Raw genomic sequence first — 17686 nt, 5'->3', positions numbered from 1 at the left:
TTAATAAAATTAGTAATTTTTATTGTTTTGACAAGTACATTCTGAGTCAGTCTAGTTTAAGTTTTTTTTTTAAACTGCAAGTGAGTGGTGGTGAAAAATACTGAGAACATTTTAGTTTCATTTATGCTGAGGTGCCAGAAGTTTTACCCACTATTGGTGTTGCAGTATTACTCAGAATTAAAACATATATGCTTATAAAGGAAATGAATCTACAATTTTCATAGGGTATTGTTATTCATCTTTGAATTAAAGTTATACTGATGTCATAAAACAACTTAGGCAGCTTTCCAACTTATTCAGTTTTCTAGTACAAGTTTATAATAAGCCAAGGATTACTTGTTGCTTCTAAGTTTGTTAATTATCTCCTGTAGAGAGCTACTTGGCTTGTGGTGGGAGTCATGTGGTGATGCACAATACATTCTGTAATGGAAGGTTATATAAAATTCAGTGCCAGTTTATGGAAACCAGTCTTTAATTCTGCCCTGGAGAACTCAATAAGGGCTTAAGAGAGAAGGAAATTTCTTGAGTGGGGAAGAGAATAATTAACATATACTTGTCAGGTAGACATTTGAAACAAGGGTAGAAGGAGAAGCAATAGATGTGCATGGGAGTGGAGACATAATGGCATGGGCCTGTTTAGTATTGCGGTGTAGACCATCTAGAGGGTGGATTTGTGGGGAGGTGATGATGAGTAGAACAGATCGGCAGGGGGTTGGCCATATCATGAAGGGCAGTGAATGGCATGCTAATAACTAATTTAGGTATTTATTTATTTAACTGTGACAGTTGTCAGAGAATTTTGAGCAGAGGGGTGAGATGATCACTTGCTAGTTTCCTTTAAACTATGATGGCCTAGGATAGAACCATGGTTGTACCAATTAAAATGCAGTGTAATTATTGTGATTTTTTACTGATTGCTGCAAATTTCTTTTCCTACCCCAACTATCCCTTTCTTCTTCACTTAACATATGTGAAAACCACTGTCATTTTAAATTTAATTTTTATTTTGTTGAAGTAATCTATGGACCTAATTTCAAAAGCCATTGACTTCTTTAAGGCTTATAAGAGAAAACTAAATATTCTGTTATCCCACTCTTACCATCCTTGATTTTTGCTTCTCAAAAATAAGCACTTTAAATTATTTCATCTAAAAACAAAAAAAGAAAAAACCAAACAAAAAATAATTTCATCTATAATCAATTCAATTATGACTTCATAACTGTTACCCTAGTTGAGTCATTGTATGCAGTGATTATGTTTATTTTACAACTTTTTGTTTTCTTGAGGGTAATAATTACCTCACTTTTGCCTTGCTTTATATTTTCTGCAGAAGTCATTTGCTCATCCCTGCATTTTCCATCAGAAGGTAAAATGCAGGAGGTTACACTCGATGATCTAATCCTCCCTCTCACCCTCCCCGCTGCGTCATCACTCCTAGAACCCTCTCATCTTCCGCTCCAGTCTAGGCTGACTGTTTTCGAGTCTTCTTGCGTAGCTGGCATCATGGTATTACCAGTACCTCTTTCCACTGTGAAGTCTAATACATTCCTGTGATTTTCTGCCTTCCTCTTAGTCATATCGTTCATTTTAGTAGAGCATAGACACCCAGATTCTTTTTTTTTTTTTAAAAGATACCTCTTATAAATGGTATCATATTATAATTATCTTTGTCTGGGATGAAATCCATGTCCCCTGTATTGCCAGGAGGATTCTTGTCCACTGTATCACCAACAAAGTCCCAGATTCTTTTTTTAAAAGGCACCTATGTTCAGTAAATGTTGCCTGAGCTCTTTTCCTTCACATATCTAATTTTCTTCAGCTGCAAGCCTCTGAAGGCCAGTGTTTGATTACATTCATTCCAGCACTCGGCCCAGAACCTTGCGATTAATTATCACTAAAAACGACTGGGATATTGAGGTTTGATTACTGAAAGTTGGGGCTCGGCTCTACGAGTGGCCACTGTATCCATGACTGCCTCATAGAAACAGAATTGTGTTCTGATCTTCTCTATTACGGAAACTTGGGCGCAGGCCAGACAGCTGGGCCATTTATTGAGGGAGGAGGCAGGAAAGAAGGGTTGTTACTAATTCAGGGTTTAACCTGGATATTGAACAAACATATGGAGTGACTGCAAGATATTTTGTGATTCCCTTTAACCACTAACTCTCAAAGAAACTGATCTGAAAATGTAACCTGGTAGTGGGCTTCTTATTTGGTACTTTTAAAGAAATTTGGAAGCATGGGAACTAGTAAAGGCAAACCAAATATACCACAGCTTCCCAGATACTATGTAATCAGGGATAGCGCAAGACAACTTCATTTACCAAGGCCCATATTTGTAGTAGAAGTGTACTCCATTCAAAGAAAAAATATCTCTAGTCTCATTGGCCACTTTCCTTTGATCACCAAGACATGCAGTGCTCTAAGAATGCATTACAGGACCGTTCTCTCCCATTCATTAGTCATCCAAACAATAATATCTCTGTGTTTCAGGTTCCTTATCTGTATAAATAGGGTTATAGTAGTACCTACTTCATCAGAGAAGGCAATGGCACCCCACTCCAGTACTCTTGCCTGGAAAATCCCATGGGCGGAGGAGCCTGGTAGGCTGCAGTCCATGGGGTCGCTAGGAGTTAGACATGACTAAGCGACTTCACTTTCCCTTTTCCCTTTCATGCATTGGAGAAGGAAATGGCAACCTACTCCAGTGTTCTTGCTTGGAGAATCCCAGGGACGGGGGAGCCTGGTGGGCTGCCGTCTATGGGGTCGCATAGATTTGGACATGACTGAAGTGACTTAGCAGCAGCAGCAGTACCTACTTCATAGGATGTGAGATACTACATACAGTGCTTTCAACAGTGCCCAGTTAGCACTTAGTAAATACTAGTTATTATGATTATTGTTTTAAATGCATAGCTAAATTCAGTAGAATGTGAGGAAAAGCCCAAGAGACCTCAATCTAAGAATGAAAACAACACCTAACAGTGGAAACCAGTGTTGGAACTTCCAAGAAACAGGGCCAGGGAGGAAGCTGTGCTGTGTTATATTAGTCCTGAGATCTTTAGGGGAAAGAGGGTGAGGCCTTGGGCTTGTTTAGGATAGGGAGACTCTAAGTTAGGGTAGAATTAAGACCTCATGTATAATTAGGATTCTTCAAGGGCTTTACCCTTAGTGTAGGAATGGACTGGGAAAAATTTTGTCCACTGACATGGAGAGATGAAATGAAGTTCTTTAATCTCATCTGGGTTTTAAATAGGTTCTTAATAAGAAAGAAGAAAAAGTCTCTTTGAGAATTTTAAACTATAAACCTTTATTCAACTGAATTTGGGACCTAGAGTTTATACCATATGTTTAGTCTTAAGAGCTGATTCTAGGCTGTAAAGAGCTCTGACAGGTCTGTCCAAAACAAATTCAAAGAGATTTTAAAGACATACCTTCAAATCAGGTAGCACAATATTCCCGTGAAGCCACACTAATGGTGAGTTTATAGTACAAAATGATAGACTGTACAAGGAAGCAGGCCACTGTAAGTGAAATCAATAGAAAAAAGGAACAGTAAGATTAGGTCCCTATGAACTTAAAAGTGGCATTATGAATAAAAACCATAGAATAAGTAAATTTAAAGCGAATAACAATGTAAATGGAGATAGAAATGAGAGAACAAAAAATATTTAATTTTAAAAGATCAGGCAAATTTCCAAAAAATGCTAATTAGAATTTAAGGAATTAAATACAGTGCAACATTGAATTTGAAAACTCAGTCGTCAGGTCATATAGTAGAGCTGTAGACAAAGCTAGAAAAATTTTATCTAAAATGCAGCACAGAGATGGAAAAGGTATAAAATATGAATGAGAACTAAGAAATATGGAGGATACAATAACAAGGTCCAATATAGAAAATAGAGAAATGGGGAAAAGGCAGTATTTAGAGATAATGACTGAGACCAGAATTGATTAGAAACCAAAACAACATCATGGAGCACAAAAGGTATAAATAAATCTCCATCTAGATACACTGCAGTAAAATTTCAGAACCAAAAACAGAGGTCTTAAAAGAACTAGAGAACCCTTAAGAATTCACAAAAGCTAAAGGTGCTCCTATGAATGAGTTCAGCAAGGACATTTACCTAAGGAAATTGAAAACATAATGTACACACAAACACACAGCTATTCATAACAACATCATTTAAAATAGCTATAAAGTAGAAACCACCCAAGTGTCCATCAGTTTATGAATGGATGAATTAAATGTTTGTATATTCTTCACACAACAGAGTATTATTCAGTCATGAAAAGAAATGAAGTACGGACAAATACTTCATTGTGGATGAAACGTGCTAAGTAGAAGAAGCCAGAGTCAAGGCCACATGACATATGATTCCGTTCATGTGAGATATCTAGAACAGGTGGAATCCATAGAGACAGAAGTTCTTTGGTGGTTGCCTGGGAAGAGGGGTAGGAAAGATGGGAATGGCGAGTGACTGCTTTATGGTACAGGGGTTCTTTTGGAATAATGAGAATGTGCTGGAATTAGCAGTGGTGGCTGCACACTGGTGAGTGTATTAAAAACTACTGAATTGTACATTTTCAAAGGTTGAATTCTGTGATATGTGTAAATAAGTAAGTGAAAGTCGCTCAGTCATGTCCGACTTTGTGCGACCCTATGGACTATATAGTCCATGGAATTTTCCAGGCAAGAATACTGGAGTTGGTAGCCGTTCCCTTCTCCAGGGGATCTTCCCAACCCAGGGATTAAAACAGATCTCCTGCATTGCAGGTGGATTCTTTATCAGCTGAGCCACCAGGGAAGCTGTGAGATGTGAATTATATCTAAAAAAAATTTTGATTTAAAAGAAAGCAGAGAGAAAAGAAAAATTAACTACAAAGGAACAACAGTCCTGAGAGCAAGCTTCTCAGCAGCAATAACAGGAGCCATAAGACAATGGACCATCTTTAAGGTATTGAGAAAAAAGGTACTCTCGACAAGAGGTTGTAGAATTCCATACTTGTGGAAGTCATTGAGAAAACTAAAGCCATCTTCAGACAGTGACATTGAGAAGGTTTATCAGTATTAGATTTTCAGTGAAATAATTGTGAAGAAAAGAAGAAAGAAGAAAGTTGTGAAATCCAGGAGGGAATGCTGACCAAAGAAACTGGAAATATGAGTAAATCAATGCAAGCAGTTACTGTATGAAACAGTAATTACTAATTTGGTATTGTAAAAGCAAGATAGACCGGAAGCACTGGACCAAATAACATGTATATTAGAAGGGGCAAGGAGAACTGGAGTTAAGCTATCCTTAGACCTAAGACTTAGACTCCTGTTGAGACAAGAATGCCTATTAAAAGTTTAGTAACAATAACTGTGTATAAAAAATGTATTATTTCCAAACCAGTAGAGTAGGAGTTAAAAAATACTTTATTAATCCAAGGAGAGCTGCCATCCCCCAAAAAGGCAAAATAAGGGGGATTCTTGGGGCAGGTCACAGTGTTGCACAGGGAAATGTGGAAGGTGACATTGGAGGAGGTAAGGGGTATTTGCCATGGTGTAAGTGGAGGAAGGGCTTTCCAAGTGGAGGGAACAGTTGGTGCAGTGGTCCAAGTAGCTTGGTGTCTCCATGTGAAGTTAGCAGCCTTTGCGAGGTTTTGGGCAAATGGATGAAATCGTCTGATGTATGTTTTAAAAGGATCACAGTGTCTGCTTGTGTTGAGAACAGACTGGCAATAGGAGACAGGAGTAAATTAGAGAGACTAGTTAGGAAGCTGTTGAAATAATCCAGGCAGAAGACAAATAGTGGATTTATCTCCAAGCAGCAACCTTTGTTGACTGAGAGAACATGCATTTTCTCCTGCTCTATCTTCTTGGGACTTCCCTGGTAGCTCAGCTGGTAAAGAATCTGCTTGCAGTGCAGGAGATCTGGGTTCGATCCCTGGGTTGGGAAGATCCCCTGGAGAAGGGAACAGCTACCCACTCTAGTATTCTGGCCTGGAGAATTTCATGGACTGTATAGTCCATGGGGTCGCAAAGAGTCAGGCACGACTGAGCAACTTGTACTTTACTAGCTTCTCAGTCTTTACAGGGACATCATCCTAGTTGTTACTCTGAAATAGCACCTGAAAGTACATGACCTTAAATGGTTCCAGATTCTTGTCTATCTTATTGATCACAGTTAATGAAGCAGAAGTGGTCTTTTCCACACTCTTAATTCAGAAAGGAAATAGCCATGTAGTAGTCAATTCATTACCAAGTACTTAGATCCCTAGCAGCAGCTGGACTTCTGAAACTGAGAGGCTGGAGATTAGAGGCACTGAGGGGTCCGCAACCATGTATCCTACTGTATATTCCTTCAAACTGGGAAACAGACTTCCTAAATATTTGATTTGAGTACCTGCTAGTTGCTGAGGGAAGGGATTTTTGAAGGCTGGGAGGTCTCCAAATATGGTCACAGTTCAGCAGTTTCACAGAGCTTGCACAGGGTGCCTTAGTACTTGCTCCCACTATCCATGGTGGGGTGACCATGGTGAAGCAAGTAGTAAGATAAAGTACCAGACCTTGCTGTGAGTGACCAAGTGACTGGCATGGTAGTGGGCAGCAGTCTGGCTTAACTCAGTCCTTGCAATGGGCAGCAGAGCATCAGCTCAGGGGCTTCCAGGTTGCCTTCCATCAGCTGAGAGTTGGTGTGGCTGACTCTGTAAACATCCGGTACCTTAATCTTCTGGAATGGAAAAATGAAGACCCGCCCTTTATCATCTAGGATCCTGGGGAAGTGGCCAGTGCTTGTTGAAATGGAAAAATTAGGCAGTTCTTGCTTTGGATCTCAGCTGAGTCATGACATCCGTACCAGGGTGTCTGACCTTTTTTTTTTTTCTTCCCCTGGCAGCTGTTGCAGATTTGCCAAGTGAGATTATATGTACCTTCATAAAAAGGCGTGTGGCCTAGAAATGTGATCTTTAGTGTTTTGAATCTAATTCAAATTTTAATAAGACCATGACAAATGAAATGAGAATCAGTTGTCTGTCCCTGCCATTTCGAGAGATCTTTGTTTTCATACAAGAGAAGTTTGGACATAGTTTGGATATACCTTACATATGTCAGGTGTATAAGTGTCCTCTTCTATTATAATTCTTGTAACAAATTATACTCATCCATTCATCCACTTAACAGATTTATTGAGAGTCCGCCATGTGCCAGGCAGAGTTCTCAGCACTGCAAAATATAGCAATAAACAAAGCCTGTGCAGACTGATCTCACAGAGCTTAAGATTCTAAGACAGCAAACAGAATGAATGAGAAATGCATAGTATGTTACATAATGGCAAGTGCTATTGAGGAAAATATATCAGGAAAGGAGGAGAAGAGTGGATCCAAATGGGAGGGTGGATGTTACCATTTTAAATAGAATGGTCAAAGGAAAATCCATTCAGAAGACTGAACTTGAGCAAGACCTGAAAGAGGAGGGAGCAAGTCATGAGGGAAACGGGCAAAGGAAGCCTCCTTTGGGAAAGCCCTGAGGCAGTGGTACACTTGGCATGTTCTAAGAGAAGTGAGGAGACCCACGTGGCTGAAGTAGAGTGAGCATGAGGGACAGAGGTAATGGAGATCCAGGCCATGTACAGCTTGTCGGCCATTGTAAGAACATTGGCTTTTACTCTCCCTGAGACAGAGTTTTAAGCAGAAAAGTGACTTTGATGTTATTTACATTAAAAAGTATATAGCTTTATTGAAGTGTGGTTGAAATATAATAGGCTGTACATATTTAAAATGTACAATTTGGGACTTCCCAGGTGGACCACTGGTTGAGAATCCACCTTGTAGTGTAGGGGACATGGATTTGACTCCTGGTCTGGGAACTAAGATCCCACATGCCATGGAGCAGCTAAGCCCATGCACCACAGCTACTGAGCTTGCATGCTCTGGAACCTGTGTGCCACAATTAGAGAGCCTGTGCACCTCAGTGAAAGATCCCACATAATGCAAATAAGATTCTGCTTGCCCCAACTAAGACCCGATGTAGCCAAATAAATAATAAATACAAATGAATGGTGCAGTTTGATGGATCTTGATATATGTAGGCGTCTCTGAAACCATTTGTACAATAATCATTCAAGACAATAAACATATCTGCAGCTCCTGAATGTCCTTATGCCTCATTATAATACGTCCCCTGCCTCTGGTCAGGAAGCCTGTTATCTGTTGTCTGTCCGTATAGGTTAATGTTTTCTTGAATTTTATATAAATGGAATTGTTCAGTATGTACTCTTTTATGTCTGGCTTCTTGATTTCAGCATAATTATTTTGAGATTCATTTATTGTGTGTATCAATAGCTCATACATTTTTATTGCTGAGTAGTAGTCCATTTTTTGGATATATTATGATTTGTTTATCTGTTAGTGAACATTTGAGGTGATTTCCAGGTTTTTGGCTGTCACAGGTAATAAACAGCATATGGTCAGGTCCTGCTCTTTTATCCAATCTATCAGTCTTTGTTTTAGCTGAATATATATTTAGAACATTTGCATTTTATGAGATTATTAATGTAATTGATGAAAGTGAAAGAGGAGAGTGAAAAAAATGCCTAATGCTCAGCATTCAGAAAACTAAGATCATGGCATCTGGTCCCATCACTTCATGGCAAATAGATGGGGAAACAGTGGCTGACTTTATTTTTCTGGGCTCCAAAATCACTGCAGATGCTGATTGCAGCCATGAAATTAAAAGATGCTTACTCCTTGAAAGGAAAGTTATGACCAACTTAGCATATTAAAAAGCAGAGACACTACTTGGTCCACAAAGGTCCGTCTAGTCAAGGCTATGGTTTTTCCAGTGGTCATGTATGGATGTGAGAGTTGGACTGTGAAGAAAGCTGAATGCTGAAGAATTGATGGTTTTGAACTGTTGGTGTTGGAGAAGACTCTTGAGCGTCCCTTGGACTGCAAGGGGATCCAACCAGTCCATCCTAAAGGAGATCAGTCCTGGGTGTTCATTGGAAGGACTGATGTTGAAGCTGAAACTCCAATACTTTGGCCACCTGATGTGAAGAGCTGACTCATTTGAAAAGACTTCTGATGCTGGGAAAGATTGAGGGCAGGAGGAGAAGGGGACAACAGAGGATGAGATGGTTGGATGGCATCACTGACTCAATGGACATAGGTTTGGGTGGACTCCGGGAGTTGATGACGGACAGGGAGGCCTGATGTGCTGCAGTTCATGGGGTCGCAAAGAGTCGGACACGACTGAGCGACTGAACTGAATGTAACTGGATTTAAATCTGTCCTCTTGCTTATCATTTTCTGTTTAGCCCAGCTATACTTGTTCTTTTTCTGCCTTCCTTTAAGTAAGTAAGTAAGTGTTAGTCTCTCAGTCATGCCTGACTCTTTGTGACCCCATGGACTGCAGCCCACCAGGCTCCTCTGTCCATGAGATTTTCCAGACAAGAATACTGGAGTGGGTTGCCATTTCCTTCTCCAGAGGATCTTCCCAACCCAGGGATCGAACCCGGGTCTCCTGCACTGCAGGCAGATTCTTTACCTACTGAGCTACTGTGAATCCATTTTATTTCCTTTATTGGCTTATTAACTATCCGTTCAGTTCAGTTCAGTTGCTCAGTCATGTCTGACTCTTTCCAACCCTATGGACTGCAGCTTGCCAGGCTTCCCTGTCTATCACCAACTCCTGGAGCTTTTTCAAACTCATGTTCATCAAGTTGGTGATGCCATCCTCTGTTGTCCCCTCCTCCTCCTGCCTTCAATCTTTCCCTGCATCAGGGTCTTTTCCAATGAGTCGGTTTTTCTCATCAGGTGGCCAAAGTTTTGGAGCTTCAGCATCAGTCCTTCCAACAAATATTCAGGGTTGATTTCCTTTAGGATGGACTGGTTGGACCACACCAGTGGACCAACACCACACTTTAAAAGCTTTAATTCTTCAGTGCTCAGCTTTATGATCCAACTCTCACATCCATAGTTGGCTCCTGAAAAAAACCATAGCTTTGACTATATGACCTTTGTTGGCAAAGTAGTGTCTCTGCTTTTTAATATGCTGTCGGTTTGTTTTTCTTCCAAGGAGCAAGCGTCTTTTAATTTCATAGCTGCAGTCACCATCTGCAGTGATTTTGGAGCCCAAGAAATTTTAGGAGCCTGACTTCTATACTTTATTTTTCTTTTGCACTACTTGCGTTAGTGTTTAAAATGTAAAATTTTAACTTCTAGTTTATCTTGCTGCTGCTGCTGCTGCTAAGTCACTTCAGTCGTATCCGACTCTGTTCAACCTCATAGATGGCAGCCCACCATCTCTGGGATTCTCCAGGCAAGAACACTGGAGTGGGTTGCCATTTCCTTCTCCAGTGCATGAAAGTGAAAAGTAAAAGTGAAGTCGCTCAGTCGTGTCCAACTCTTTGCAACCCCATGGACTGCAGCCTACCAGGCTCCTCTGTCCATGGGATTTTCCAGACAAGAGTACTGGAGTAGGGTGCCATTGCCTTCTCTGCTAGTTTATCTTAAGGTAGTATTATACCACTTCATACTTAATGTAAGAGCTTCATTACTATTACTTCCATTCTCCCCTCCCAGCCTTGCTGATATGGCTATTCTGTATGCATTTTATATCTACATATGTTGCAACCTAGACAGCATATTAAAAAGCAGAGACATCACTTTGCTGACAAAGGTCCAAATACTCAAAGCTATGGTTTTTCCAGTAGTCATGTATGGATGTGAGAGTTGGACCATAAAGAAGACTGAGCACTAAAGAACTGATGCTTTCAAATTTTGGTGCTGGAGAAGACTCTTGAGAGTCCCTTGGACTGCAAGGAGATCCAACCAGTCAATCCTAAAGAAAATCAACCCTGAATATTCATTGGAAGGACTGATGCTGAAGCTAAAGCTCTAATACTTTGGCCACCTGATGTGAAGAGCCAACTCATCGGAAAAGACCCTGATGCCAGGAAAGATTGAAGGCAGGAGGAGAAAGGGGCGACAGAGAATGAGACGGTTGTATGGCATCACTAACTCGATGGACATAAGTTTGAGCAACTCCAGGAGATAGTGAAGGACAGGGAAGCCTGGCGTGCTGTAGTCCATGGGGTCACAAAGAGTCTGACACAACTGAGCAACTGAACAACAGCAATGAACAACAGTGTTGTAAACCCCACAGTAAATTATTGTGTTTCCATTAAAATTCAAGAAGAGTTTTGGGTTTTTTTGTTTGTGTTTTGGCTGTGCCCAGAGGCTTTTGGGAATCTTAGTTTCTCAATCAGGGATTGAACCTGTGCCTCTTGCAGTGGAAGCGCAGAATCCTAACCACTGGACTGCCAGGGAAGTCTCAAGAAGAGATTTTAAAAATAAAAAAAGAAAAATGGTTTATGTTTATCATTTTTGGTGCTTTTCTTTGTGTAGATACAGATTTCCATCTAGTATAATGTTCCTTCTGCCTGAAGGACTTTCTTTAACACTTATTATAGTGCAGATCTGTTGATAAGGGGATATTTCAGCTTTTGTGTGTCTGAAAAGTCTTTATTTGGACTACCTTTTTTGAAAGATATTTTCACTTGGTATTGAATTCTAGATTCAGTGCTTTAAGACATTTCTTCACTGTCTTCTGGCTTGCATCTTTTTCCAAGCAGAATTTTGTTGTCATTGTTATCTTTATTCTTTTGTGTTATGTAATTTTTATATCTGGCAGCTCTTAAGATTTTATCATCAATTTTAAGTAATTTGATTGTGATATGCTTTGGATACTTTTCTTCATGTTTCTTGTGCTTGGGGTTCATTGAGCCAGTTAGATCTGTGAGTTTATAATTTTCAAATTTGGAGAATTTTCAGCAGTTATTTCTGCAAATATTTTTTCTGTTTCTCCCTTTCAGGGACTAATGACACAGTGCTTGGCAGCAGTTATTGCACAGCTCCCTGGTGCTCTTTCCATTTAAAAGTTCCCTTTTCTCTGGCACTGAAACATGTATATTACCATATGTAAAATAGATGACCAGTGCAAGTTCAATGCATGAAGCAGGGCGCTCAGAGCCCGTGCTCTGGGACAACCCAGAAGGATGGGGTGGGGAGGAAAGTGGAGGGGGAGTTCAGAATGAGGGGGACATATGTACACCCTTGACTGATTCATGTCGATGTATGGCAAAACCCACCACAATATTGTAAAGTAATTAGCCTCCAATGAAAATAAATAAATTTTAAAAATGAAAAAAGTTCTCTTTTTTTTTGTTTCATTTTGCATAGTTTTTTTTTCTCACTGTATCTAGGATGGCACATCTTTCTTCTGCAGTGCTTTATCTTCTGTTAATGCCATCCTGTTTAATTTTCATCTTAGACTATTAATCTCTGAAAGTCCTATTTGGATTTTTAAAAGTATCATCCATAATCTCTCCTTAATATGCTACACTTTCCTGTGCCTCACTGAAAATATAGGGGCTTCCCCGTTGATCCAGTGGTTAAGAATCCGCCTCCAATGCAAGGGATGAGGGTTCAATTCCTGGTCAGGAAACTAAGATCCCATTTGCTGCGTGGCAGTTAAACCCACACATCACAACTAGAGAGAATCCTGCATGTCCCAACGAAGATCCACACAGCTAAAAATAAATAAATTTTTATAAAGGAAAAAAAAAGGATGTTTAGAAAATATGGAATATAGTTATAATGATTTTATTATTTCTCTTCTACTAATTCTGTGTGTGCCATCTCTGGATCTGTTATTTCTACTCTCCCCCACTCCCCCACACCACATCATGGGTCATATTTCCTCCTTTTTTCCATGCCTAGTAATTTTTATTGTGTACCAATTACTGATTTTGACTTTGTTTGACAGAGTGTGTTTTTTTTGTTTTTTGTTTTGTTTTTTGCTTCTTTCAATATTATTTTTGAGCCTTATTCTGGGACACAGTTAAATTACTTGGAAATAATTTGGTCTTTTAAGGATTGCTTTTAAGCTTTGTTAGGTAGGACCAGGTCAGCATTTGGGACTAATTTTTCCTTGCTAGTGTCTTGTGAATAACCAGGTTTTCCCCCTCTGTCTGGTGGAAACACAAACTGTTCCCAACCCTGTTTGAGTACCAGGGAGTGATTCCACCTGCTCTTTTTCTTAAGAAGTTTCCTCCACCCCCAGGTTCTGTGCAGGCCATCTTCTCCCTGTGCTGTTGTGGGCATGTCTTTCCAGGTAGTAAGCCCAGGCAGTTGTAGGACTCACCTTGTTTGTTTCCCTTCTCTTTAAGTGATCACTGTCCTACATTGCTTGTTGTCTAATGTCTGAAAACTGTTTCATTTTTTCATCCTGCTTGGAAGAATAAAAGAGAATTCACGCAAAACCACATTCGAGCTCATGGTTCTATGGAATGGGTAGAATTGAGTAAGTTAAAGAGGGAGGGCATACCTGTTGAAGAAGGTGCTGTGAGCCCTAGTACAGGAGACCTTGGGTGTCTTTCTGCTCAAGATCCCCTCGGTCCAAATAAGCTTTCTAAGGGTTAATGTGATTTCATATGTACATTCCATAAAGTATGACAAACCTAGACAGAGTATTAAAAACCAGAGATGACATTTTGCCAGCAAAGGTCTGTCTAGTCAAAGCTATGGTTGAACTGAACTGAACTGATAGTTAATAAGCCAGTAAAGGAAATAAAATGGACTCACAGTAGCTTTGACCAGAAGGGGCACTTGGGGACTTTCTGGGGTAATAGAATCACTGTCTTTTGTTTTGGATGTGTTATATAAATGGGTACAGTTGTCAGGGCTCATTGAACAGAACACCTAATTGAATATAAATTGAATCCCAATTTGTTTTTTAGAAGAGGAAGTTATAACTGTTGAATGATGTTGAGAGGTTACATAAGACAAGGATTGAGAATTGACTGTTGTTAGTGATGACCTTCGGAGAAGGCAATGGCACCCCACTCCAGTACTCTTGCCTGGAAAATCCCATGCACGGAGGAGCCTGGTATGCTGCAGTCCATGGGGTCGGTAAGAGTTGGGCACGACTGAGCGACTTCACTTTTACTTTTCACTTTCATGCATTGGAGAAATGGCAACCCACTCCAGTATTCTTGCCTGGAGAATCCCAGGGACAGAGGAGCCTAGCGAGCTGCCATCTATGGGGTTGCACAGAGTCGGACACGACTGAAGCGACTTAGCAGCAGTGATGACCTTGATAATAGGCAACAAAGATGTTGATTATCTAGTCTAGAGTGGGTTAAATAGAGAATAGAAGGGCCTTCCTTTGTGGCTCAGTGGTAAAGGAGTCACTTCCCAATATGGGAGATGAGTTCGATCCCTAATCAGGGAGGATCCCACATGCCTCAGAGCAACTAAGACCATGCTCTGCAACAAGAGAGGCCACGGCAATGAGAAGCCCACGTACCACAGCTGGAGAGTGCCCCCCCTCCACAACTGGAGAAAAACCTGTGCAGCAACAAAGACCCAGCACAGCCAAAAATAATTTTAAAAAAAAAAGAGAGATAATAGGAAATGAGATAGGATAACAAGTACAGAATCCCTACATGGACTTTTTCCTAAACAGGGGAGCAAAGTTGGGAGAGGTCTATGAAAGTTTTTATTCTAATTTTCTTGATATGTAAGAAATTACAGCATGTTTTTATGATGATGAGAATGACCCAGTAGGATGTAGAAGTTTGTGTTATAGGAGAAGGAAGACAGTGGAGGTACAGACTTCTTGAATAGCGAGTCAGGGAGTTGACTTTCATAGCAACATGGTCTTCTGCTGTTGTTGATGGGAAAGTCAGTATAGTATATGTATACAGATTCAGGCTGATAGATTTAAAAAAAATTATTTATTTTTGACTGAATCAGAGCTTAGCTGAGACATTCAGGATCTTTTGTTGTGACACACGGGCTCTAGCTGTGGCATGTGGACTCCAGAGCACACAGGCTCAGTAGTTATGGCACATGGGCTTAGTTGCCCCACAGTGTGTGGGGATCTTAGTTGCCTGACCAGGGATCAAACTTGCGTCCCCTGCACTGGAAGGCGGATTCTTAACTACTGGACCACCAGGAAATTCTCCAGGCTAGTAAGATTTGGGGGAGCAGAAATATGTAGTACTTCTTTTTGTTTTGATTCTTTTTACCCCTAGTTGAATAAAAAGCCAAGTCAGCAGATGAGGATAGGATTTGGGGAACTGAAGAAGTACTGGAGGTTTGGGGAGAAGATGTGAATTAGTCTTGAGTTGTGAGTTGTCTTGGAGAGAGAGTGCGTTACCTAAGTAGATGTAGTATGGATCCACTTGATATTTATCATCATAAACATAAAGAAACCCCAGCCAGCATGATTTTGGATTTTTCTTCATTCACCATCGGCCGCCCAAGTGCAGTTGCAAAATAGATGGAAAGTTGGGTTTAAAAGGATTGGAATTTTCACCAGGACTGTGGTGTCCTAGGGGATAACAAAGTTTCAGTTAGAGCCAGAATTGAAACTGAATGTTGAGAAAATAAGCTAAGGTTATAGTTTGCTGATGACAGACTGAGTTCAGGGAGGCATGGTGTAAGCTTTCTTTCTTTCTTTTTTTAAGATTAAGGAGTAGAGGGAGACTGTGTCAAATTAGAGATGGAAGGCTTGGGCCTTTGGTGGTAATTGGGGGTAATAAGGGCATGTGAGATGTGATCGGATGATTCCTGATGGTTTCTTAGGGACAGGTTTGTGTCATTTCTAATCATAATCTCTTGAGATTGATCACAATCCTTCCAGCGATTCCTTATCACATTTCCAATAGTTCTTTACAGCAGTCTGGCAGCCCCACAGAGTCTGGCTGCAGTCTATACCCATAGCTTCTATACCCTACTTTTTTCCTTGTCATTTTCCCCTCCTGCCACCTACTTGAGTTCTTTGCTGTTTCTTAAACATTCTGTCTCTTTCTTCATATCACTGTTTACTGCCATTTGAGGACAGAGATTTTCTTTTGTTCTCTACGGCTTCCCTTGCACCTGGAATGGTGCCTGATGTGCAGTTAATGTTCAGTAAATATTTGTGTGAAAGAAAATCAAAGTGAAGTCCCTCAGTCGTGTCCAAGTCTTTGCGACCCCATGGACTGTAGCCTGCCAGGCTCCTCCATCCATAGGATTTTCCAGGCTAGAGTACTGGAGTGGGGTGCCATTTCCTTCTCCAGGGGATCTTCCCGACCCAGGGATTGAACCCACGCCTCCCACATTGTGGGCAGACGCTTTACCATCTGAGCCACCAGGGAAGCTCTAAATATTTGTTTCGATGAATATAAATGACCAGGCTTCTTTAATGCCTTTAAAAGATGGGCTAGCTTTCAAATAAATTTACTTACACTTTACAGTAACAGGTTGAGTATGAAATGACTTTTCAACATGATTTGACTTTCTCCAAGCACAAGAAAAATCCTCAGGCATTAAAATGTAAAGGAAAGCCAACTTTGTAGAAGGAACCCAGCCCTGCTCTGAAATTTATGTTGAAATGAGACTATTAATTGATTAAGCAATTTTTCAAAGATAAATTTCATAGATTTAATCATTTCATTTTTATGGCAAGAACATTAATTTTTATGAGAGATGAGAATATTTATGGCTTGTGTTTTTTGTTTTCTGAATCAAACTTGCAGTGGTCACTCTTCATTACATACCATTTAGTGCATGGTTATTACATTTAGGGAACTCCTTGGATATTTATTTGCTTAGGAAGCAAAATCTGCACATTGGAAAGGTGCCGTGACAATACAAGAAAGAGTCAAGACAGTGACAAAAGTTACTGCAAGATGGAACACAATGAATTATGAAGACTCACTGTGCAAACAGTAATTGGTAACCCAGTTCCAAGTATTACACTGCTCGGCTCATGAAATGATGTGACTTTGTCTCTCGATAGCCACTCAAGCTCTATGGGCCCATGATGCAACCCTGTTATAACTGACACTTGTGTTTTCATTGCAGCTGTCGGACAAGTAACCGCAAGAGTTTGATTGTGACCTCTAGTACGTCACCTACACTGCCACGGCCACACTCACCACTCCATGGCCACACAGGTGAGTGCTTAAAGATTAAGAAAAGTGGAATCAAAGAGTGGTCACAGATGCCCGATTTCTTTCCTCTTCTCTCTGTGTGAGGTTCATCATGTTACGATATATTTTTTCTTCACTTGGCTGACTGAAGCAGACAGAACTCACGGGCATGCTTTCTGTGGGAGAGTATGTTCAGTCTGTTTTTGACTCTTAGTTATTTCTTGCCTTGACCTGTCAATATTCCTTTTGGTCTTATGCATGTCTTGGGTCCACCACCCCTGTTCTGGTGTGTTGAGAGTGTGTTATGACTCCGGTCATCTGGGACCATGTGATGAGGCCTCCATTAACATTTTGTCCTACCTTGCCCAAGAATTAGGGCTCACACAGATGGTTTTCTGCCTCATAGGACTCCTAATAACTTGCCCTCTGTTAGAACAGAAGTCAACAGTAGTGAGAGAACTGTTTGTTTCATGTTGACATTTATTTCAGTTCCAGTATGTGGAATCACTGATCTCAGGCATTCATCTGGAATATGGGCTCTTCTAGGCAGTATAAGGATTGATGTACTTGCATCTGACTAAAGAATATATAAAAATTATGAGGCAGAAGACCTCATTGGAGTTAGCCATATGTTTTAGTCTAGACATGTATTCTTAAATCCCAGGGGAGTCAGACCAGGGGACTCAGCTTTGTGGAAGGAGTTGTTGCTCTGCTACACT

The 17686-nt window shown here is 40.4% G+C and overlaps 1 protein-coding gene across 7 annotated transcripts in view; it reads left to right on the top strand.

Annotated features, from left to right (window-relative positions):
• MAST2 (microtubule associated serine/threonine kinase 2) overlaps window positions 1–17686 on the top strand; it is a 207100-nt gene that overhangs the window by 127816 nt on the left and 61598 nt on the right. For all 7 annotated transcript variants that reach the window (XM_027537403.1, XM_027537402.1, XM_027537401.1 and 4 more), the window contains one exon: window positions 16900–16991. In XM_027537403.1, coding sequence (XP_027393204.1) covers window positions 16900–16991 — 92 coding nt within the window. The remainder of the gene's footprint in view (window positions 1–16899; window positions 16992–17686) is intronic.

This window comes from Bos indicus x Bos taurus, chromosome 3, assembly GCF_003369695.1.
Source record: "Bos indicus x Bos taurus breed Angus x Brahman F1 hybrid chromosome 3, Bos_hybrid_MaternalHap_v2.0, whole genome shotgun sequence".
NCBI classification, from domain to species: Eukaryota; Metazoa; Chordata; class Mammalia; order Artiodactyla; family Bovidae; genus Bos; species Bos indicus x Bos taurus.
The sequence above is the reverse complement of the archived record's forward strand: the minus strand, read 5'-3'. Positions and strand labels throughout refer to the sequence as shown.